Raw genomic sequence first — 23,206 nt, 5'->3', positions numbered from 1 at the left:
TTCCTGGGCAAACAAAGAGTCCAGTAAACTAAACTCAGATAAACATAATTCTGCACCTGCTACCCAGGCTCCCTCCCCCCAACTCTGCCCCCCTTCTCAGGCTCTTCAGGACATCCCCCTGCTCTTGTGTGAGGTCTCACTCCTAGGGCTTTCTCTCTGAAGGCCCAGCTCCAAACTCAGCAGGGAAACCCAGATCCTCCCCCTCATCTGGGTTCCAGTCCAGGGACCCTGCTGTGAGCAGCTAAGGTCTGCTCCCTTGACTCCTCACTGCTCCCTAGATTTCATCTTACCTTGGCCTTCCTTCAGGGCCTTTCCCAGACATGCTGCACATCTGCCTCTCTCCAGGCCTTTCCTCCTGTCCTTAGCAAGCAGAGAAGGACCCAGCGTTCTTCTCCTCTCTCCCTCCAGCCTCCTCATCTGGGCTCCCTCTCCTTAGGCTCACCACCCAGCTGGGCTTCATCTTCAGAGGGGCCTGCCCCACCTGCCACTGCAGCCAGGGGCCCTGATTGCTCTGTCTCTAGTTAACTCTTTCATTACCTATGAGGGGTATGCAGCCCAACCCAGTTATCAATGCAGTTTCTCCTCCCCCTGCATCCATAGGATGCGTCTTGGGCCAATAGCCACTGCCCTTGCCCGCTGCCAGCCTAGCGGGGTGCTCAGATCTTGGTGGCCCTGCTCCTCACCCGCTGCCAGCCGAGTGGGGTGCTCAGATTTTGGTGGCCCCGATCCTCGCCCATGCATCTGTGGCTGCAGTGCGTGATTTGCCCCTTAGATATCTGCATCCCATGGGCACGTAAACGGGAGTGCCAGGCCCATGTCTCCAAACCACTGACAGGCCTCCCAGGGGTCAGCCATCCTCAATAAATGTTCTGTGCGACCGTCCAGAGAGCTTAGCAAGCTGGTGGAAAAGCTGAGCAGAGCTCGGACGTGGTAACACCGCTCCCCCCCCACCCCCCGCACGCCAGAGCTCCCCAGCTCCCACGCCTGTGCCGAGCAGTGATGGCAAGGCTCTGCTGCTGAGCTGCGTTTCCCTGTTTCTATTTACCCTGCTACTTTGTTCTCGCACACCTTGCCTTTGTTATTGTGCTGGGAACAATGTCAAGTTAAATAGAATTTGCCATTTCCTAGGCACAGAAATAGCTTCCCCACTACTAATACCGGAGCCTAAGAAGGCGGCGCACGGATCAGTGCGAAGAAAAGGCACCAGAACTGCGAGTGAAAGAAAGAGACCCTCGGGCGATTGTTCTTTTTAATTCCACTCAGGAGAAATTCTCTAGAGGTCTGAGAGACGTTAAGAGGCAGGAGAGAAAGGATCCCTCTTCAAACCTGTGTTTCCTAGCAATGCACCAGGCACAGGTAGGCTAGGAGAGAAAGAGATGGAATCTGGTGTGCAGCTGGTTCTGAGTCCCTCCCCCTGGCTGAGAATTGACACACTCGGTGCATGGAGTCAGTGGAGCTTCCAAGAACCTTCCTGCTCCCATCTCTGGTTGTGAATCTCTGTCTATAAACACATCTCCCCAACGCTCCCAGAGTTGACTGTGTGGACACCTGCCTGCAGCTTCCCTTGCTGAGAACTGGCACACTCAGTTCCCGGGGTTCCCCAGTCCCCACCCACTAGCCTGGTTTTCGCTTTAACTCAGAATCTGTAGCCAGCCTCCTGCCTCATGGCCACCCCCTTTCACTTGATCCCCCTTTCCTTAGCGAGGAGCAGAGACCTGGCATGCTCATCACCCAGAGAGCTGGAGGTCAGTTTCTGTGGGAGCTCTGCCCCCTCTGTATGCCCCATTGACTTCTGGCTCTGCACCGGCTATGGAGATGGGTAGGGTTGGACCATGTCCAATGCTCTTTGTTTATCTCAGGGGAACTCAACCATTTCTGTGCTTTATTTGCCTTCTTCCCTGCACAGGCTGAGAAAAGGCAAGCAGCAGCCTTTTGTTAATTGCCCTCCTTTCCTTTGGCCTCCCCTCCCCTCCTGATCCGCCCCTCTCTCCCCTCCCCTCCAGCTACCGTACTGCCTGCAGCAGAGTCCAAGGCTGGTTCTGCAGTAGATTTTAGGGGATTCTCTCTCTTTCCCCCGGCCCTCACACAGCATCTCCATGATATCCCCAGCTTGCCCGCCTGAGACCCCCCGCATCTGGCCACAGCAACCCCTCCCCTCATACCCTCCCCCACCAGGTTGGACTCCTCACTGTGTGGTCACCCCACCAGTCACACACACCTGCAAAGCCGTCCTGAACACACAGGGGCAGAACCTCAGCGTTATGAACCCCTCCGGACCGGAGGTTGTTTGTAACTCTGAACAAGACTTTATGGTTGTTCTTTAAAAAGTTTACAGCTGAACAGTGACTGAACACAGCTTTGAAACTTTACTATGCAGAAGAAAAATGCTCTTTCCCTATACTAGTTTATGTTTAACATGGTATTTGCTTTTTTGGGGGGGGGCGGGGGAGTGTCTCGGCTGCTGCTTGCTTGTGTACTTCCGGTTCCAAATGAGGCGTGTGGTTGGCCGGTCAATTCTTCACTCTGGTGTTCGTAACTCTGAGGTCTGTGGGAGCTGGGAAACCAGACTGTGTGGTTTCAGAGTAGCAGCCGTGTTAGTCTGTATCCGCAAAAAGAAAAGGAGGACTTGTGGCACAAGCACTGAGCCACAGATCGGGGGGGGGGGTGGTCAGGAATGATGCACTGACTGTCTGCATGGCTGGGGCACAAGGCCTAAAATGACACGGTTCAATTAATTTTGGGTCTTTTGAGGTGTTTTCACCCTTTCTTGCTATCAAAAATTAGCTACAATCCTAAACAAACGGACATTTTGAAATGGCTGAAATGAACCGTTTCTACTTTTCCAGGAAACCATTTCTGTTTATTTCCAGCGGAAGCCTCGCAGATCGGTTTAAATGCTCCCAACAGGTATTTTCCAGCAAATTTACTATTTGCCAAAATAATGGCACCTGGCTCTCAGCTGAATCCTTCTCCCAGAGACGTCTCCAGGCTGCTGGCTGCCAATTAGGTGGCAAAGGATCTTCACATACACCGGAGAAAGAGCACAAATCCCGTCCTGTTGTTTGTGTTAAAGGTCTGCGGCTCGTTAAGTCTTGTTCCGCCGTCATGCGGCACAATGTGCTAAGACACCTCATAAATCATCACCCGAGTTTGCTCTTCTATAGAGCGAGCAGCTCGCTTTCAGGAGATGTTGGGGGCAGGGGGGCGTGGGAGCTGTTCACCGATCAAAATAACTTGTGCAGGGAAGAAAAGAGGAGGGGAAACTGCTCTCCTGAGGGGTGGGTGTGGTCTAAGGCCCATGGGTCCCTGAGGGATGTGAACAGCCTTGGTTCACCCTGACCCACAGACACATATGGGCTGATTTGGAGCCCAGATCTGCAAGGTGCTGGGTGCCTTCAATTTTCGGAGGCTTCAAGGGGAGGGCAGGGTGCTCTGAACATTGCAGGAGGTGCCCAGCGCCTCACAGGCTTGGGTCCCTGGTTCCGTCCATCTTGCTGCTGGCAGGCTAGAAGGGAGAATGGAAGGCTGGTCTGGTAGCTCCGAGAGATTTATGTGGAGGATTCTGTTGACTCATCCAGCCCATGTTTAGCCTTAATCTACCTATACCCAAGGCGTGGATGATAAAATGCACCCTTCAGCCATGCTGCGGCAAGGAGAGGAGTAATTACGGTATCCCTGACCTAATGCAATATATTGAAGAGCCTGGAGGAAGCAGAGAACAACTCCTGGCTGATTCAGCACAAGAACACAGAACTTTCCCTTCTGTATTAGATATAAGAACGGCCACTCTGGGTCAGGCCAATGGTCTATCTAGCCCAGTGTCCTGTCAGTGCTTCAGAGAGAATGAACAGAACAGGGCAATCCCCTGTCATCCACTCCCAGCTTCTGGCAGTTAGAGGTTTAGCGACACCCAGAGCATGGGGCTGTGTCCCTGACCATCTTGGCTAATAACCATTGATGGACCTATCCTCCAATAACTTACCTAGTTCTTTTTTGAATCCAGTCATATTTTTGGCCTTCACCACATCCCCTGGCAAGGAGTTCCACAGGTTGACTGTGCGTTGTGTGAAGAAATGCTTCCTGACGTTTGTTTTAAACCTGCTGCCTATTAATTTCATTGCATGACCCCTGGTTCTTGTGTTAGGTGAAGGGGGTAAATAACACTTCTCTACTGACTTTCTCCAGCCATTTATGATTTTACACACCTTTAGCATATTCCCCTCTAGTCAACTTTTTTCTAAGATGAACAGTCCAAATCTTTTTAATCTCTCCTCGTACGGAAGCTGTTCCATTCCCCTACTCATTTTTGTTGCCCTTCTCTGTACCTTTCCCTTTTTAATCAGATGATGATCAGATCTGCACACAGTAATCAAGCTGTGGGCACACCATGGATTTATATAGTGGCATTGTGATATTTCCTGTCTTATTATCAATCCCTTCTGTTAGTGTTTTTGACTGCCACTGCACACTGAAAAGATGTTTTCAGAGAACTATCCACGATGACTCCAAGATCTCTTTCTTGAGTGGAAACAACCAATTTAAACCCCGTTATTGTACATGTATAGTTGGGATTATGTTTTCCCAATGTGCATTATTTTGCATTTATCCATAATGAATTTCACCTGCCATTTTGTTGCCCAGTCACCCAGTTTCGCGAGGTCCCTTTGGAACTCTTTGCAGTCAGCTTTGGACGTAACTATTTTTGAGTGATTTAGTATCATCTGCAAATTTTGCCACCTCACTGTTCACCTGCTTTTCCAGATCATTTATGAATATGTTGAATTGAACAGCACAGATCCTTGGGGGACGCCACTAGTTACCACTTTCCATTGTGAAAACTGACCATTTATTCCTCCCCTTTGTTTTCTGCCTTTTAAACAGTTACTGATCATGAAAGGACCTTCCCTCTTACCCCATGACTGCTCACTTTGCTTAAGACCTTGCCTTTGGTGTGGGACCTTGTCAAAGGCTTTCTCAAAATCAAAGTACACTACATCCACTGTGTCACCCTTGTTCACATGCTTGTTGACACCCTCAAAGAATTCTCCTGTATTGGTGAGGCATGATTTCCCTTTCCAAAAGCCCTGTTGATTCTTCATCTCGGGGTCTGATCTTTACTAAAGTTTCTGCCAGTTTGCTTGGTACTGAAGTTAGGCTCGTTGGCCTGTAATTGCGTCAGGGACCATAGGTCTCGAACGCTGGTCCACGGGGTGCTTTGGCACTAGCAGGCTCCATCGGACCACCCAGAGACCTGCTAACTGTTGTCTCAATAGGAGCTGAACTCCCACAGTGGATCCCAGTCCTGGGAGCTGATTGGCTGAACACTGGGGGCCCTGATTGGCTCACAGCCCCTCTTTAGACCCAGCATATGAAGAGGAGGTTGTACATGCAACTGGGATCCACCTTGCTCAGGGTCGTGTGCCTTGTGCTTCCCGCTCCTGCGGCTTGACTTCCTGGTATCCTGAGCAGGCCCGACTCTGGTTATCAAGCCGTGGTTCTGCTCTCAAGTTGTCTCCTGCTTCTGTTTTCCTGATAACCTGACCCTGCCTAACTCCTGACACCCCACTTGCAGTTTGCCCTCTGGCCTACCTTAGACTCTGACCTCCTGGTAGCTGACTTCTGCTCTGACCACTAGGTCAGACTGCCCACTCCTAGTCGTGACAAATAGCTAGGGTCACTTTTGGAGCCTGTTTTGAAAATTGATGCTACCCACGGGCCATCTCACCCAGCAGCCTGTCTGCCAAAGAGGCCACATATGCCAGAAGAAGACGAAATCTTCCATAATGCAACCCAGGCCCTGTCTGCACTATCCGGGTTAGCCCAGTTTGCAGCCAGTGAGTGACGCGAGTTGGCTGGTGGGTGGCCTACGTGAAATGAGTTTGCTGGGCCTTGATCCATTTGCTGATGGACATCACCCAGCCCTGCCTGCAACTGGCAGCCTCAGTGGCGAGGCTAAGGAGTGAGGGGCATGCTTCTTGCAGCCCTCGGGAGGCTCTCTGCCTTGCAATGTGGGCAGGGCATCTTGCTCTGGTACTGCCCCAGCTGTACCAAGACCTTCCCTCTCCAGGGTGGTAGATTTGGTCCATTTTTATCAGCGTTACATCGATTATCTTGATTTAAAAAGACATGCAAAGCCCTGCTCTTTGTCCCCTCATTCCATCTTGAAACACAAAGGATCCATGTGGTATTTACCCCAGCAAACCTATTGAGACCCCCCCCCCCCGCCCTCCTGACACCTGTCCCCTCCCAGGGTGATTCTTCCTGGACATTAGCGAAATGTATCACATACAGCACCGTCCTCTTCCCCACCCCGTTCTGCCATCTACAATATCAAACCACTTACACTCTGCGAGTACTTGAGCTTTGATGCCTGGTCCTTGGAGGACTATTGACTTTTGTGAAGCACTCTGGTGAGCTGAAGTGCTTGGCAGGGGATATTACACTTCCCTCCCATGGAGCACCCTTAGGTACCGTGCCAGAGCCGCTTTGGATGTGTCTCGGTTTCGGTGCATGGCAAGCAGGGGGAAGGGGGGGTTTTCAGGTGAGGCTTTAACAAAGCACTTACGTTAATTAGTACTTACTGAGCTAGCTACCACTCTGAAACCATTGAATTCAGTAGACACAGATTGCAGATTCCAGGGCCCTGGGCCCAGAATGCCTGTCTCCAAATCTGCTCCTACGACTCCTTTATTGAAACCCAGGAAGGCGAATCCTGTCTCGTCTGTCTATTCCACGTGTCTAAAGGACCTGGGTGTCCCGGCCCTACTAGGAATTCGGGATGGGAGGGAGAGGAACTGTGCAAAAGCCTCCAAGACCGGCAACAAGGAAGACAAGATTCATTAGCTCCATTTTGCAGATGGGGAAACTGAAGCACAGGGAAGGTAAGTGACTCGGCCGAGGTCACACAGGGAGCCAGTAGCAGAGCTGGGAATGGAACCCCAGAGTCCCTGACTCCTAAACCCATGCGGCCATCCTTCTGCTCACTTCTTCAGAGCACTGCTAGATCGCTGGGGCCTGACTCTTGTCTGATTTGCACTGCTGCAAATCCATCCCAGCCCCTAGCTGTCCTACCAGCCTGAGAGAGAGAATGGGGCACAGGGGCTGAGATGAGCACAGGCTCTGGGGAAAGCTGCAATTGCCTGGGAGGAGAAGGAAAACCAGGCGAGGCAGCAGCGGCCCCCGGCTGAAGGCGGTGTCTCTCCTCTAGCCCCCTCAGCCGGTCCATTGTGTGCAGCCAGCCGGAGCGAGGAGCTCGGTGCCAGCCGAACGCCAGCTGCGCTCTGGAGCGCGTGGCGAGGCGCAGGAGCAGCCGAAAAAGCCGGGGGCAGCTGTGTTAGGAGGAATACGGCTCGGCTGCTGAGGGCTGTGTTGGGGAGGTTTCTGGCGCCCGTAATGAATGAATTGTGGCAGGAGAGCGGGTATAAAAGGAAGCGGCGGGGCTCGGGCACCTCATTCCCAGCCCCGAGCCAGCCGCGGACCGGCTGCCTCCCCCCCCCTGGCTCGGCTTGCGGATCCCCCGCCGGCAGGTAGGCAGCCGGGGGTGTTCGCTGCGTGCCGGTCTGGGGGGCGCCCCCCCCAGCAGCTGGGGTTCATTGCTCGCAGGTCTGGGGGGGGGGGCGCGCCTGGGGGCCCCTCAACGCGAACCAGCCCTAGCAAAACCCAGATGGCGCAATCGCGCGGGGTATCTTTCCTTCGTAGCACCCGGAACAGGGGAGCCGTCCTGCTCTTCTCCCCCCCCCCACCCCCCCAAAGAAGTTAGTTGGAGGCCGGCCAGGAGCCGCCCGCAGCCCCCTGCGCCCGCGGGACGCCAGCCACAGGTGCCCGCCTGACAACTTCACGCCCGTGGGGGAGCGGGGACCCCTATCCCAGGCTGGCCCCTGCGCAACTGACCGGCGTGCGCTCAAATGCCCCGTCTCCGCCAGGAGATCACCGGCCAGCCCGGTGCGCCCTCGCTGGCTGCCCGCGGCGGGGCCAGGCAGGCGGGTGGGAAGCGGGGGCGATCCCAGGCGCTCCGTGCCCCCGGCGCCCCCGGAGGGGGCCAGCGGCTGGCGAGTGGCCCCGAGGGCAGAGCAGAAGCGCGGCTGGGCCCGGCCTCCCTCCCCGGGGGGCTGGGCGCTGCGGATGCTGGTTGTTTCGCTCCGCCGGGGGGAATCGATTTTCGGCGGCTGGCTCGGCTCGGCCCAGCCCGGCCCGGGGGGGGGAGGCGACGCTAGACATTCCCGGTGCCGGGGCTCTGCAGCGGAGAGAAGTTAACTGCGTCTGTCGGTCCTATGGGTGCTGGTGGCCCCGGGGCTGGCAGGCGGCGCCGGGAGCGCTAATGCGCTGGGGGTGGGGGGATGGATTTCAAATCCAGGTCAGATTGGGGGGGACCCAGTGGCCAAGGGGGGGCTGGGCACCCCCCGAGCGGACTCTGCAGCCAGCGAAGTGTTTGCAGAGCTCGGGGGAGGGTTGGTTGATAGACCCCGCGGGCTGCAGCCAGGGCTGGGCGAGTGACTCAGGGCGGCCGGGAGCCACTGGCTCCAGACGGCTCCGCTCGGCCGGCCGGGCCCAGAAGTTGGCCGGGGAAATACCGCGGCTCGGGCGAGTCGTGGCAGGTTCGCTCGGAGCGGAGGGGGGCGGGGTGGTGGTGAAGCAGCAGGTTGGATCGGGGTGATTGGGAGGAGATGGGGGGGCGCCCCAAACCCGCTCTGAATTCCAGCCCCCTGCAGCGAGGGAGGGCTGGCAGATACACCGACCTTCCCACACCTCCCAGGGAGGGGGCAATCCCCTTCCCCCGCACGTCACAGATACGGGCCCCCAATCCCCCCTGGAGCCCCACAAAAGGGGGGGGCGCCAATCCCCCCGACTCAAGCCCCATAGTAAGGCTCCAACCCCCCATAACCCTGTGGAAGAGTGGGGGGGCAATCCCCCCTGAGCCCCATTGTAAGGACCCAAATTCCCCCCAGCCCCACAGAGAGATGGGGACCCCAATTCCCCCTGAGGCCCATAGTAAGGGCTCCAATCCCCCTGAACCCAACAGAAGGGTGGGGGCCCAACCCCCCCAGGCCCATAGTAAGGCTCCAATCCCCCCTGAGCCCCACAGAAGGGGGGGGCCCAATTTATTTGCCATTCCAGACCCCCCACCCTCTGTGACCCTCGACTCTGTTTCTGACCCTGGGCGTGATGAGCCCCTTGGGCTTTGCTTGTTTATCTTACAGAGGGTGAGTGACGGGGGGGTCTAAACCCCACTCCACCCTCCTTGGCTTCTTCCTTCCCCCCAGCCCAGGAGAAGCAGCATGTGGCTCTTGGAGAGGATCCGTGGCTCGGTGGAGAACGGTGCTGCCCGGGCCAGCGACTCGGGGGATAAGCAGTCCAAGGGCCCCCTGTACAGCAACGTGCTGACCCCCGATAAGATCCCGGATTTCTTCATCCCGCCCAAGCTCACAACGGTGCCGCCCGAAGCTGAGGGGGCAGAGGGGAAAGCCAAGCCCAACCTTGGCACCTCGGCCTCGGAGCAGAACCTGTCAGCCCGCAAGCCCCAGCGCAGCCCCCGCCTGCCGGTCAAGGCTGCCTCGGAGAGCAAGAACCTGCTGAAGGCCGCCAGCCGGCACATCATCCAGATCGAGAGCGCCGACGAGTGGGCCTCGGAGGAGGACTTCAGCACCAACGCCGACCCCCAGGCCCAGACGGCCATGTCCCTCCCCTATGTGCCCAAGGCCCAGACTTCCTACGGCTTCGCCACCCTCATGGAGAGCCCCCACACCCGGCGCAAGGAGTCCCTCTTCCACAGCGAGCACGGCAGCCTGTGCCAGTCGCAGGCGTCCTCGCCCAGCTCCCCGCGCAAGGGGGCGGCCGGGGGCAAGGTGAACGGGGAGAGCGCCCGCCTGACCCCCTCCGACATCGGCATGTCCCTGAGGAACCCCTACCGCTACTTCAGCGGCGGGGAGAGCGACACCTGCTCCTCGGCTGAGTCTTCGCCCTTCAGCTCACCGCTGCTGTCCCGCTCCGTCTCCCTGCTCAAAATCTTCAGCCAGGACAGCCAGGCCAAGGTCATCAAGCTCAAGCACCCGGTGGCCCGGAACAGCTCCCTCTCCACCGACGACAGCTCGGCCGACACCAGCCCCAGCTTGCAGCGGCGGGCGCGGTGCCCCACGCCCCCGGCGGGGGGCGCCCCGCCCCCGTCCCTCCTGCCTTTGGACTCGCCGGACCGCCTGCCCAGGGAGCACACCGTCCGGCTGAGCAAAGGGGGCAGCGTGCGGCTCACGGCCGAGTACGACGCCGCCAACGCCCGGCTGCGGGTGCGGGTCATCGCGGCCGAGGAGCTGTTCGACAAGCTGTGCGACGCCCGGGCCATCAACTGCTGCGTCTCCCTCTGCCTCAACCCAGGCAAGGTGCAGAAGCAACGCAGCACCATCATCAAGAACAGCCGCAGCCCCGTCTTCAACGAGGACTTCTTCTTCGACTGCCTGGGAGCCGGCAGCGTCAAGAAGATGGCCCTCAAGGTCAAGGTGGTCAACAAGGGCAGCAGCCTCAAGCGGGACACGCTGCTGGGCGAGAGGGAGCTCCCGCTCACCTCTCTGCTGCCCTTCTTATAAGCCCGTCTGCCACTCCCCTGCCCTGCTGGGAGGGGGTGGGCAGGGAGGCGTAGGGGGGGATCAGAGGCCACCATGAGGGGCGTGGGATGCTCCCCTGGGGTAACGGCATGTCCATCCCAGGCTTTTTGTGTCTGTGTGTGTGTGTGTGTGGCGGAGGGACAAGACTCATCCGACTCCCCCAGGATGGGTCTCATTTGCTGATCGTTCCCTGCATGGACGTGCCTGGAGGCGGTGGCTGCCGTGCGTCCCCTCAGGAGGCCGTGAGCGGCTGGCAAGTTGTACGTTCTTCTCCAGAGAAGCGGTGGGGATGAGGCATGCCGGTGGCATCTCCGGGGCCCTGCTGAAGGCGTTGCTGGGAGGTGGGTTATCCCTGTGCACCCCTTCTTCCCCCTCCCCTCCCCCCTGCTTGCCTGGGAGCACTTGTCAGTCGGTTTCTCATCTCCACGCTGGGTCCCAAGACCCGGCTGCCTTTGAGTGAGCTGTGGGGGGCCCCTCGCAGGCCGTTCCTGTCAGGCTCAGGCTTGATGTGTGGTGTGCGGGTTGGTCCAGCTGATGCAGTGCAGCACAAAGACCCCCCCTCTGCTCTACCGAACGGGGGCAGGGGTGGAAGTGGTGGGCACAGCTGATGGCGTGTAGAGCTGGGAGAATGATGCGGCAAGGCTGAATCCCTGCTGTGTCGGGACCGGTTCTGAGGCATGAGCAGGGCGCGGCCTTGTCAGTAATGAGGAGAAGGGACGCTCTAGGGAACAGCCCTGCGCTGTCTGGTGGGGCGGGAAAAGATGACCCCACTGGCCTCTTTGATCTCTAATTTCTCTCCTCCTTGGCTGGCTGACAGGCAGAGAGAGGGCAGGGATTGTTGGATAGGGCTCTGCCAAGTCTCGCAACATTGATCTGTCTCTTAAAGCTCCAGCTCCTGGAGTCTGGGGATTGCATCAGAATTTCAGCTTGCTGGCTTGCTTTTAAAGACGTTTCTAGCCCTCGTGGTTGAAGAGTAAAGCTTGATGACGTGACCCAGCCATGACTCTAGTGGCTCAGAAGACCAATAAAATGAGCCTCCAATTTTTCACTTAAAAAATTCTGTTTGCCAGAGGCTGGGAATAGGTGACAGAATGGATCACTTGATGATGACCTGTTCTGTTCATTCCCTCTGAAGCACCTGGCATTGGCCACTGTCGGAAGACAGGACACTGGGCTAGATGGACCTTTGGCCTGACCCAGAGTGCCAGGCATGAAAATATCACTTGGTCCCTCTGAGGTTACCGGGGCAGCTTTTAATGCCCAATCAATGTGAAAAGCTCCCTCTGCGACCGCTCCGAAGTCCATGGGGATCTTCCCAATGGCCTTCGGATTAGGCTCTTGCGCTAGAGAGGCTGCTTTACCTCCCCCAGCCCCAGAGTGCGGTTTAGACAGATCTGCCCCTGGGGGCTCTCCTTCCTCAGGGGAAGGGGCTTCTACAGCTCTGGAAGGGGCTAGCTTGGAGCAGTGGTTGCTTCCACCACAGATGGGAGACGCTTCCCTCTGATCCAGAAGATTTTTGCCTCTGGCTGCTGACTTGAGGCTTCCCAGAAGTAGCTATGGCATCCAGAAGATGCACTGTCCAAACCCGCCCCCCCTGCCCGCCCCCGGCACTTCCTTCATCCCTGCGCTCTGCAGAAGCGGGTAGGGGGACAGTCTGATCTACTTAGTTTAAAAGCTGCAACAGTATTTAACCCCTGCCAGGCTGCCTCCACGTCGCTTAGCGGGAATGCACCCACAGGAGAACTGTCCTTTCCTCGGCATCAAGCCGGCTTCTCCCTTGTGGCAAGGACGCTGTGGTGTGTTAATAACCATTTGGGATTATCCAGAGCAGCAGCAAGCCACTGCAGGGAGCAGCAGGGCCAGTAACCACCACAGTGGCTCGCACAGGGAGGTGGGAGCCTGGTTCTGAGCGTTGCACAAACTGGTCTGACCACTGTCGGGAGGGGGTGGGAAATCAAGTGTGCAAAATCAAAGGCAACGACTGGGTCCTGGCCTGACCTCGCCTCTGAGCGCCCTATGCAGCAGGGGCGGAGGTGCAGAAGGGGAGAACAACACACCGTGTTTGTGTGGCTCATCCTTTTCCCTCATGGCTTATAACCTGCGTTGGGAGGGCAGCAACCTTCGCGCAGGAGCTGCACTTGTTAAGATGCTGCATGAACGGCCTCTGGGTTCGTTAGCGGCCTTAGCGCAGGCGGATTCCTAGTGCGTAGGAGACGGCTTTGCTGGAGCAGAGACAACCAGGGTTACACCATTAACATCCACAGAAGAGAAGCATGGGGGAGAAACCCACTGGTGGGGAAGGCTCACTTGGCCATAGATAAACCGGGACCAAGCCCTCTCTGCTTATTATGTGATACACACCGAGAATCTGGCCTGACAAACAGCCAGAGCTGTGGGAATTCCCCCCCCCCAACCCCATTACGATTCTGTTTCTCTGTCGCTGCAGACCGATTAGAATAATCAAGTCAGACAGTGGTCGGGGGGCGAGGGGGGAGTTGTGCATCTCTCCAGTTTTGTCCAGGGAAATCTGTGCAATCTGTGACTCTGGAAGCTACTGCAGTGTTTCTCAAACACCTTTCCCCTGGGCTGGCGTGCCGGGAAATCAGACACCGGCTCCAGACAAGGGTGCTAGTCTGGGTCCCTAGTTTCTTTATCTTTTTTTTTTTTTTTAAATTGGGGAGCAAACTGTTTTCTTTTGCCACCTCCTGTTGCTTCCCTCCCTTTCCCTGTGGTTCTGGAACTAGAATTCAGCAAAACTAGGAAGGCAGAGTGAGAGTGTGTGTGTGTGTGTTTTCCCCTAGCCCAAACAACCCCTAGCCCACACAGAGACCTTTCTTATTTGTCCTTTTATGTGATATGAATGTTGCATCGGGTTCTCTGTGTGTGGTGGTTGGGTTTTTTTTTGTGTGTGTGTGTGTGTGTGGGGGGGGGGGATTGTATGAGCCAATATCCCCACCACCCTCCTCACACACGCGTGCACAGGTGGGCACATGCATGTGCATGCACACATGCTGATCATTGTTCCTTTCTCTTTTCTTCTTTTTTTTTTTTATTAACCTTCCTTGGCTGCGTTCGATGTTACTTTCCGATACTACGCAGCAGATGGCAGCTGCAGAAATTTCAGTGTAAGCTATTTATATTCCAAGCTGATCGTTCCCACTGTATTTTATTTCTGTATGTAAATATGAGTTTGGATCTACCCAAGGCATGGTTTTGAATAGTTCAATATTTGCATGTCTTTCCCTCCCCGCCCACCCCCCGTTATATTGATATGATGGTTACTGATTTTTCAAGCTTGTGATTTTTTTTTTTTTTTAAACAAAACCGAGGAATAAAACAAAGACGCCCTTGCCAAAAAACTAAAACCCAACCCCAGCCTTGAGACCTTTAGGGGGTTAATTTGCGCAGCTGCTGCCTCTTGTGATCCATTTCAGAAAGAGCTAAGCACAGTAGGGGCTTGATGCTCCTAGAAATCAATGAGAAAATTCCCATTGACTTCAGTAACGCAGGATCACCCCATGCAGGCCGCCTCCCCTCCTTTTGGATGATTTGTTGCAAGTCTCCCTCTTTTAGTAGATGTCCCCGTCTGTCTGTGGGACACTGGTGGTGCCTGGGGGCACTGGGGGCATGCAAAGCAGGACGTTGAGCTGGGACTGTGAACTGCTTCTAAGCTTGTGGAGGGAATAGAGGAAGGCTGGATTCTGATGCTTTACTTCGGTAAAGCTTCCGTTGGGGCTGATTGCTGGAGCCCTTACTTAGGCAGAGGTTACAATGAAGTCCGTGGGAGCTTTGCCCATGTGCAAACTTCAGGGTTTGGCCCAGTGGGACAGCTACTCAAGAGAACCCAGGTCTAGTGCTCTGTTCCGAGCTCTACCACGGATCTGCTGAGTGGCCAGGGGCCAGTCACTTCCCTGCTTTGTGCCTCGGTTTCCCTGTCGGTACAATGTGAAGCACTTCGAGAGGTATGGACGAAAGCATCATTTAAGAGGCATTATTACTTAACTTGCATGAGTAAGTGCACTTCAGGATCAGGCCCTTTGTAAGGACTGGCCCATCTAATTCGGTGAATGCAGGACGGTGTCCTTATCTGGGGGAGACTATCCTAGCCCCTCTTTGATAACTGCTGTGCAGGGCCCAATCCAAACTCCATTCACATCAGTGGGAAGATTCCCGTTCATTGCAGTGCGCGAGGACAGGGTGAACTGTGATGCACCTAGGGTAGGGTTGCTGGGGGGTCCGTTGTGGGTCATCTCATGAGAAGGTTCTTGGTTTCCAGCTAGCGTCTTAAAGGCACAAAAGTGTGTGTGTGTGTGTTTGGGGGTGGGGGAGGGGAGAAATTACCTCTCCATAAAACTAAATCTGCCACATTATTGAGAGCAGTGCGTGACTCCACTAATCCCCAGCCCAGTTTAACAGCAGATCGCAGAATCCCTGGCATCAGAGTGAACAGATCCAGAGGGTCAGCCAACGCTTGCCATGGCCAGCGTAACTCACTGCTCAGCCACTCCAGCCTTTAAGTGAGAGTAATGCCTAGTAATCAAATGCTAATTAATTCATTTACAGACTAATGCACTGACTTTATTGATGCGCGTTCTCTTTACTTAGAATAATTTTTAATGAGGGTGGCTAGGAGACTTCCTGGCATATTTATTCATTTTTCAAATAATTTGCAACAAACACAAATCATTTAACAAGTCATTGGTTTTTTGCTTTGTAATAGGATTCAGAAATCACCCCACCCCCACCCCGAGCACAGCCATGTGCATTCCCCTTTGGAGCAGTCTGCAAAACTCTTGGGGATATTGATAGGAATTAGAAGGGAGGCTGCATATCAAGAGCTTTTGAGTCAGACAGGGAGTTGGTGAATTGCTGAATATTCAGGTTCAATTAAACCTGCAGGCTACCGGAAAGCTGCCTTTTGTTGGCCCCATTGGACCACTAACTTTCAAACTGACGTGCTGACCCGGTTAGGAGTCGGGCCACTCGAGCAGGTTTGGGTTGAAACACAGAAGAACGGACCCATGATTGGAGCTTGGCATCCAGCTGCTGCTGCAGAGAAGTAATCTGCCGCTTCCAAAGGAATGAGACCTGTGGGCTTTGGGTAGCGCTGGCTCTGGGTCTCTCTTCCTTAATGGGGCTGAAGGAGGGGAGTGCTAGGAGATCGGGTTGCTTATAATTCATTGTCTGGAGGTTGTGCGCACCTATGTGTTGGCTTGCCATTTCAGTTCAGCTTTTAGAAGTGTGGCATCTTCCAAAGGGAGCTGGTGTTTCGTGAGTTAGGAGCATCCTTTGTTCATAGACCACCATCTAATGCGTCCCTGTGCAGGACGCAATGGGGATGGGATGGAATGGGACCATCTAGGCCATGTGTAGTGCGAGAACCATGCTGGGACTGATCTGCAAGGCTGGGGATGCTAATATTAGTCATAGAGTGTAAGTGAGCCAGTGGGAAATCTGCAGGGTTGGGCCCGCACTCTCTATATGATACCCATGAAGGAAGCATGGGCAGCTCCCTGATGGAAATTAAGATCTATCTCCACTCTTAGTTCCTGAAGGAATTCTCCCAAGGGGCTGTCCATAAACTACATAGCGCGGTTGGTGATTTTCAAGACGTGTCCCTTGTAACTCTGAAACAAACATGCAAACTGAAGAACCCGCTCACCCCACCATGTGTTGCATAGTTTAGGGACAGCCCCCAGTGAAAGAAGCACATGGGTGCAGGGCAATTTCTCATGGGGATCCATTGCAGGTGGCTGGGGAGAGGTTTGGGTCAAATTCCATCAGACTCCTGTGCAAATCATTCTCCTCCCCCTGGCAGCAGGATGAGTAGAATCTCAGTCACTGAGATGAAGCTTGCCTCAGTTTGTTTTTTCAGGGGTGGAGGGAGGTGAGTTTCTAAGGTGGCAGTGGGGGACAGTTGAGTCTCCTTCCTGCTCAGGAGCCTGGTTCATGGGAAGGTATGACCTGGTCCAGGTGAAATTACACCATGGAAACCTCCCATTATTGGTATTAATGGAGACGCTTTATCCCGGGTGAAGCCTGCTAGCATCTCTCAGAGGTGGCGCCATCTGTGAGGGGCTCTGATTGGCTACACCGTGGAACGACACTCGGCTCTGGAAGGGTCAGCAAGATGCTTTTCTTTCAATGGGCCTGCTCTGCCCAGGACTTGTGGACACTGAGCAGGAACCAGGCCCCAAGAGACTGGAGGGGAAATTGCGCTGGGAGTCTTTTCCTGTTCTGTTCCTTTTGCAGGAAGACCAGGCCTACCTACTGGTGCTGCTGGCCTTGGAAGAGATAGTGAGTGGATTGTCTTCCCCTCTGACCCCAGCATGTGGCCAATGGTCACTTGCATCACAGGGCCAACTTGTGCTCCTGGTTATGCTAGCTGAATGGGCTTGATCTAATTCCCCCTGAAGCCAGCAGTAGTTAGCTCTGGGGGGTGGAGAAGAGAGTCTGGTCTCTGGAGTCTGAGGCTGTCTCCGAATACGATCCCGGTGAGTCCAAGCCAGTGGACGTTGACGTCAATGGAAAGATGTCCCCTGACCTCAGGATCAGGCCCCAGGAGAGATGGTGCGAAGAAGTTTTAGGGGTAACCCAAGTAAAATGCGTCACCGAGGAGGGCAGGTTTCGTCCCTCTCCCCACCAGGCTAATTAGGAAGCAAGCAGGGTTGGTAGAACACCCTGATTGTGGGAGGGCATTAATTAGTGCTCACGCCTTTGCCCGTGGTGCTTTTAGTGAGCAGGCAATTAGCAATGGACTGGTGGGTGTAGGCCATGAAGAAGTGGCTTTTTATAAAGGTGTCTGTCTGTTCTGAGCTGGTCACTGCCCCATTTAGATTTGAACACGATGCACCAAGGGTTTGCACCGTGTGTGTTTTTTTTTTTTTATTACTCAGCATCTGGAGATTTATTAAACCTGAAGCTTGGAAGACCAATATCCCCTTCTGCCCACAGCCACAAAGAACAATGACCAGTGCCCTACTCTGAGGGATCCCTTCCCTTCCCATCAGGTGTCTGGGTTTGGCTATAGGCCCGGACTGTAACCTCCCGCTCTGGGAGGGGTGGTGTGATTGCAGCTCGTGTGGACACCCACAAGTTACCTTCACCCTGCCTAACTTGGGTCCTGGAGCAGGGAGGCCGCAGTAGCACAGACTGGACCCTGCTGGGACCCCAGGTAACTGCTCGCAGGGCCACCCTATGCTGAAGCACACGCCGCTGTGGTGTTCCAGCCAGGGAGGTTAACGCCGAGATACATCTACTGAGCCCCAGCCCTACCCCGGGACATCCCCTCCCCTTCGTGAGGGGCACGGATGGGAGGGATCAGGCGAGGATGCTTCTCCAAACATAGCACAGCTTCCTTGGGCGGGGTGGTGGGGCGTGAACCGGAGCCCCCTGAAATCAGTGAAAGGCGCCTAGTGACTCAATAGGCTATGGACCGGGTCTGTGGGAGAACGCATCCTTGTGCCATTTCCAGCACTTTCTGGTTCCATGCATGAGGCATCAGAGCTGGGGGAGCACAGAAAATTTTCTGTGTGTGTGCACGCCCGTGCCCCTTTTCCCAGCAGAATTCAGCCAAATGGCAATTTTGCAACTGAAAATGTGACCCTGGGGTTTTGACAGTGCCTTTCATTCTGGACGGGTTTCAGGCAGGGAAATGGGCTCAGTTCCCCTGCTTCCTGGGTGGAGAAATAACCTGGGGCAGTTTAGCTGAAAGGGAGAGATTATGACACAGTGCCCCAAGCTTCGAATGTTGTCATTTCATTCTCTGGCGCCTACAGCAGGGCTGCACAGAGGTGTATGGGGACACGGGGAAAAATCTGAAACAGAGGTGCCCAAAATTACTACTGTGTATGTGTGGAAGGGGGGCAGGCGGAGAGAGTTGAGAGAATAAGCCTACCCTGCAGAGGCAGATCCTGGTGCCCCAGGGCTGGGTCTGCCTCCTTGCTTTGGACATTGTGACTTGGGGTTCCAGTGCTTCTGCCATTGTACTCAGCATCACGTTCTGCTCAGTGGTTAGGTCACTAGCCTAAGGCAAAGTGAATTTAAGTCCCTCCTTTGACACAGATTCTCTGCATGACCTTGGCCAAGTCACTTAACCTCATTGTTCCTCAGTTACAGGAGCAGAATAGTAGGGCTGGTGAGGATAAATACATGAAAAGTTCAGAGATGCTCAAGTACTATATAATGGGGGCTGGGGAAGATGAGAGGATTGTTAGTGAACATGGTGCTGAAAATGGGGTGTCCTGTGTTTTGGGGCTCCCCATTAGAGCTAGCCAGAACATTTTCTATTAAAGCGTTTTTCGTCAGAATTTGCTGTTTCAAAGCCAAGGTGTTTTGTAGACTAGTAGCAATTTTGACATGGCTTTTCTGAGCTGCAGGGTGGACTCGCCAGTCACTTTCAGAAAAGCGGGAGACAGACACCCAAATTAAAAACCTGACCTTCTCAGTTTCAAAGCGGACACTTTGACAACTTCGTTTGGTGAGAACATTCCAAGGGGTTTGGGTTTTGTTCCAATGCTGAACAAAACCAAATGTCAAAACCGCATGAAATGGAGTTGTCAGTCTCCGGCTAGCTCTCCTCCCAATGCTGCCGACACCCAGGTCGCTGAGCTGCTCTTAGCAAATGGAAATTTTAGAAAAAACATTCCTAGGCTTGACAGGGTCCAAAATGTGAATGCTTCAGCCACAGCTAACAAGGACAACCATTTTGTGACATGTTTCAGGAGCTGGAAAGGCAGCAGTGCCCAGAGCATGCAAGTTAGCCAGCTCTTTGGAAACTGCCAAACAATTTCGTTTGAGTTTTTTGGAGCAAAGATTCAGGTCTGTTTTGCCTTTGATCACAGCTGGGTTGCCTGTTTTCCATGTGTGTGAAACTGTACAAACTGCTGCTCTGCATCCCCATTCACAACCTCATTCAGGAGGGTTTTATAGCTCACTCTGGTATGTTTACTCACCATGAAACCTACCAGAGTAGGGGTTTGATCTTGCCAGGTGCAGGGAGTGGGGCAGGCTGGGAATTTTTGTTCTGTCAAAACTGTTCACAGGAAAGATACCGTTTCAACAATTCTCCCAATGATTTTCTTTGGGGAAACTTTTTTGAAATTGGTGAAATGGGTCAGTTCAACGTTTTCTAAATGAAAGTTTCCACTCTTTTTTTGGTTCAAAGCAATTTTTTTGTTTCAAAATTTAAGGTAGAGTAAAGTAAAAAATTTAAAAAAGGACAATCAAAACAATGTTTGTTAGACCTGATCTATTTCCCCACTGATTGTTTGCAAAAATTTTAGATTGACTTTTTGTCCTGATTTGGGATGGGATTTTTTTTTAAATCCGATTTGCCCAGGACAAGAAAACTGTCTCTCACTCACCTCCAGGACAGAGGGGCTTCAGCTTCTGCTCAAGTCAATGGGAGCAGTGCGCGCCCCAAAACTCATTTGTCCTCTGCACCTTGCAGAACTGAGCTGTACGTGAAAGTCCTTCTAGGAAGTCAGTAAAAGATCTGTAGAGTAAGTCATTCAAAGGTGCACCTTTCAGCTGGTTCTTTTAATTGCACCTACTGAAACTAACCCCACACTTGAGCTACGGCACTGAAATTTGCAAGCTTGGCCTGAGGACCTGGGGGAAGAAAGTAAATACCAGCCCCAAAGAACTGAAACTCCCAGGTATCATGTAGGGCTGGGAAGGGGAACAGACATGCAAAGGCCTTTGCATTTGCATGGATTTGTTGAAAAACCTGCCTGCAATATGGACCATGTGAATACTTGGCCCCAATGTTACAAGTGGGCAGAGGAAAAAAAACATAGGCTTTACATCTAAACGATTCACCTTTTAAAATGCCCCCACTGTTTTCCTCTGTCCCTCCGAGGGCTGTTAATTCCCACTGCGGAGCCGTGTCCCCGGATCCCTCCTCTTTAGATCAAGACAACGGCTGAGCTGTTCCGTTTCGGGAAGCAGCAAGTGGCGTCTGCCGACAAAGCAGCCAGGCATGGCTTGGCAGGAGCCTGGCAGCGGGGCCGTCGCGGGGCTGATCTCCAAGCAACGGCTCGCCATGGGACATTATTTTTAATTGCTCCCTTCGCTCCGTGTTGTGACACTTGAATCATGTACTGATTCACCTCGTGCAGCGTCCCAAGCTGTTTGCAAGGGCTGCAGCAAGACCTGCAGGCAGTCTTCGCCTTGCAGTGGAAGTAGGAGGATTTCAGGCTTTGGTCGGGGCCTGCTGGGAGCTTCTGGCTCTTCCAATTTGGGCGCTGGTGCATCTGCTACGCTACAGCCATGGAGGCTCTCTCTTGCTGCTGTCTTGGTCGTGGCTTCTGAAATGCTTCCAAACTTGGGGCCCTTCCTGCCCCTTTATGCCCCTCCTGTGTCAAGGAAACTGTCTACCCCTGCACTGCCAGGCCCCTCCTGCTCTCAGCAATGGTGTTTTAGGTGCTTGCTCTGTAGATCTTCCCAGTTGGGCCTTTTTGACCCCATCTGGTTGGGAACTTTTTGTCAGTGGCTTTTCATTGAAACACGTTTGATTCTCCCTGGGAAAGGGTCATTTTTAGACAAATTTCCTCAACTTGGGACCAAGTTTAGAAGTTGTCAAAAGGTCCCCTTTCTACATTTGTTGAAGGGAAAAAATTCTGTTTTTTCTGGTTTGAAACCAGTTTTGGTTTTGAAATTTAAGCTAGTAAATTTAAAAAAAAAATTGTTTCAATTAACCCCGATTGACTTTTCCCCCCCACACCCCAGATTTTCAGTTCATGTTTGAGATTTTGACTTTGTCCCAATTTGGAACTGGAATTTTTTTTTTTTTTTTAATTGTGAACATTTTCATGCGATGGGAAACCAGTCTCCAGTCAGCTCTGCTTTTGACTTTCTGGTCTCAGTAGCTCCAGCACTTACCCTGGGTCCCTGGCAGCCCCCTCAAAGCATTTTAAATCACCCAGGGGTTTAAACGCACAGATAACGCTTCCCATTTGCCACCACCAAAAACCGTCTCCAGGCCCCAGCTCTCCCTTGGGGAGCTCCACGGGCATGGCCGAGGGCATGTGGTACAAGACATGCTGGAAAGCCTTAGAGGCACTTTTTGCCCCCTGTGCTTGGTATATTAATGCAGCACTGAAGGGACTCAATATAGCCCCGCTCTGAGCCTCCTTCACTAGGGATGTGGCTGGCTGTTCAGGCCCATCTCTGGCTCTAGCATTAAACCTGCATGTCCCAACTCTTGATACATTTCATCTAGATTGTTTTATGTTGGATGAAATTCACCCCCCCGGACAGGGTCTAACTAAGATACTTTTCAGCCCACCCCCCCTATATCTGAGCAGAACACTCCTGGGAGGTAGGGCAGGGCAGGGCTACTATTCCCATTGTACAGATGGGAAACTGAGGCACAGATGAAGTGACTTGCCCAAGGTCATACAGGAATTCTGTAGCACAGCAAGGATTAGAAACTTGCTCACCCTCTCCAAAGGGATCCGTGCACCACTTAGGTCCCACTAAAGCCCATTTTAAAGACCTAAAATGGTACCTAGGGGGTTGTGCTAGACCGCTCTACACAGGGATGAATTTCACCACCCGAGAAGAATGGCTACAGACAGCCAATGTCTAGTCTGCCTCCTGTGTTTGATTCACTAATTCTGTTCCCTCTTGTAGGCGTTTCTGAAGCTTTCACCCTCCAAAAAAGCTGGGTCTGGGGTTCTCTTTTGTACAGGCTTTATTGTTGCACAAGGGACCAACACCCCCCCTCACCCACTCCAAATCATCTTGGAGGCCTGAGAAATGCAGTCGAAATACGTAGTTCTTAAGGGTCTAGTGAAGTCTCTAGGAGTTATTTCTAGAAGTGGGGGGTTAGATTTTTACCTAAATGTTTCCCCCCCCCCCCCAAAGGAAAAACACCTTATTGATCAAAACGAAAAGTGTTAACAGCAGCCATGGAAGCCGATTAGCCTTTCCATTTTGGGTTTTAAAAAAAAAAAAAAAAGTCAAAACATTGCAGTTGATTTTCAAAATCTGAAAATTAAACCTTTAAACAAACAATGGCTTCCAGACCCCAAACGTTGTCAGTATTCCTTCCCCCATCCCCAGATCAAACATTTTTGCAGGAAACTTAAAAAAAAAATCATTTTTTTTCCCCCCTTGAAATGTGGCATTTTTGAACCACTCTAGTTGTTTCTAGCTTCAGTGTAGACACTACCTATGCTGACAGGAGGGGTTCTCCTGTCTCTGTAGTTAATCCAGCTCCCCGAGAGGCAGTAGCTAGATTGAAGAAAGAAGTCTTCCAGCTGTCTACACAGGGCCTTAAAGCAGCTTAATTACATCACCCCTGAAAAATGCTCATCCCTGAGCTACACACCTGGGTGGATTTAATTTTCTAGTGCAGACTAGGCCTTAGTCATCACCCTTCAACCTAACTTCACAGAACGCTGCAGAACAGTGGCGGAGTTTTGCACACCTATGGGCCGCCGTGCCCCTTGTCCAGTGTTTAGTGTGAGTGAGAATCCCAAGGGGTCACAGATGCAGCAAACTTTTGTTTTTTAAATCCAGCAGGGGCACTTTAAGAACTGACCAAGGCGGCAGCTCTCAATTTACATAGATTCCCTCTCCGCCCTGCTCCCCTGTTTTCAGACCTC

At 53.3% G+C, this 23,206-nt stretch overlaps 1 protein-coding gene across 2 annotated transcripts; it reads left to right on the top strand.

Moving 5' to 3' along the window:
* The first annotated feature begins 7,271 nt into the window (after nt 1-7,271).
* Nucleotides 7,272-22,682, top strand: C2CD4C (C2 calcium dependent domain containing 4C). 2 transcript variants are annotated; one of them, XM_007072777.4, is made up of 4 exons: nt 7,390-7,526; nt 9,261-10,487; nt 13,695-13,717; nt 15,492-22,682. In XM_007072777.4, exons 2-4 carry the CDS (start codon nt 9,276-9,278, stop codon nt 15,532-15,534), a joined length of 1,278 nt encoding a protein of 425 aa, XP_007072839.3. In that variant the 5' UTR covers nt 7,390-7,526; nt 9,261-9,275; the 3' UTR covers nt 15,535-22,682. The 2 variants fall into 2 exon arrangements, with proteins under 2 accessions (XP_043391916.1, XP_007072839.3); XM_043535981.1 differs by having other exon boundaries at nt 7,272-7,526; nt 9,261-22,682.
* Nucleotides 22,683-23,206: the final 524 nt, after the last annotated feature.

Source organism: Chelonia mydas, chromosome 25 (genome assembly GCF_015237465.2).
Source record: "Chelonia mydas isolate rCheMyd1 chromosome 25, rCheMyd1.pri.v2, whole genome shotgun sequence".
NCBI lineage: Eukaryota > Metazoa > Chordata > Testudines > Cheloniidae > Chelonia > Chelonia mydas.
Note: the sequence above shows the minus strand (reverse complement) of the source record. Positions and strands in the feature narration are given on the sequence as shown.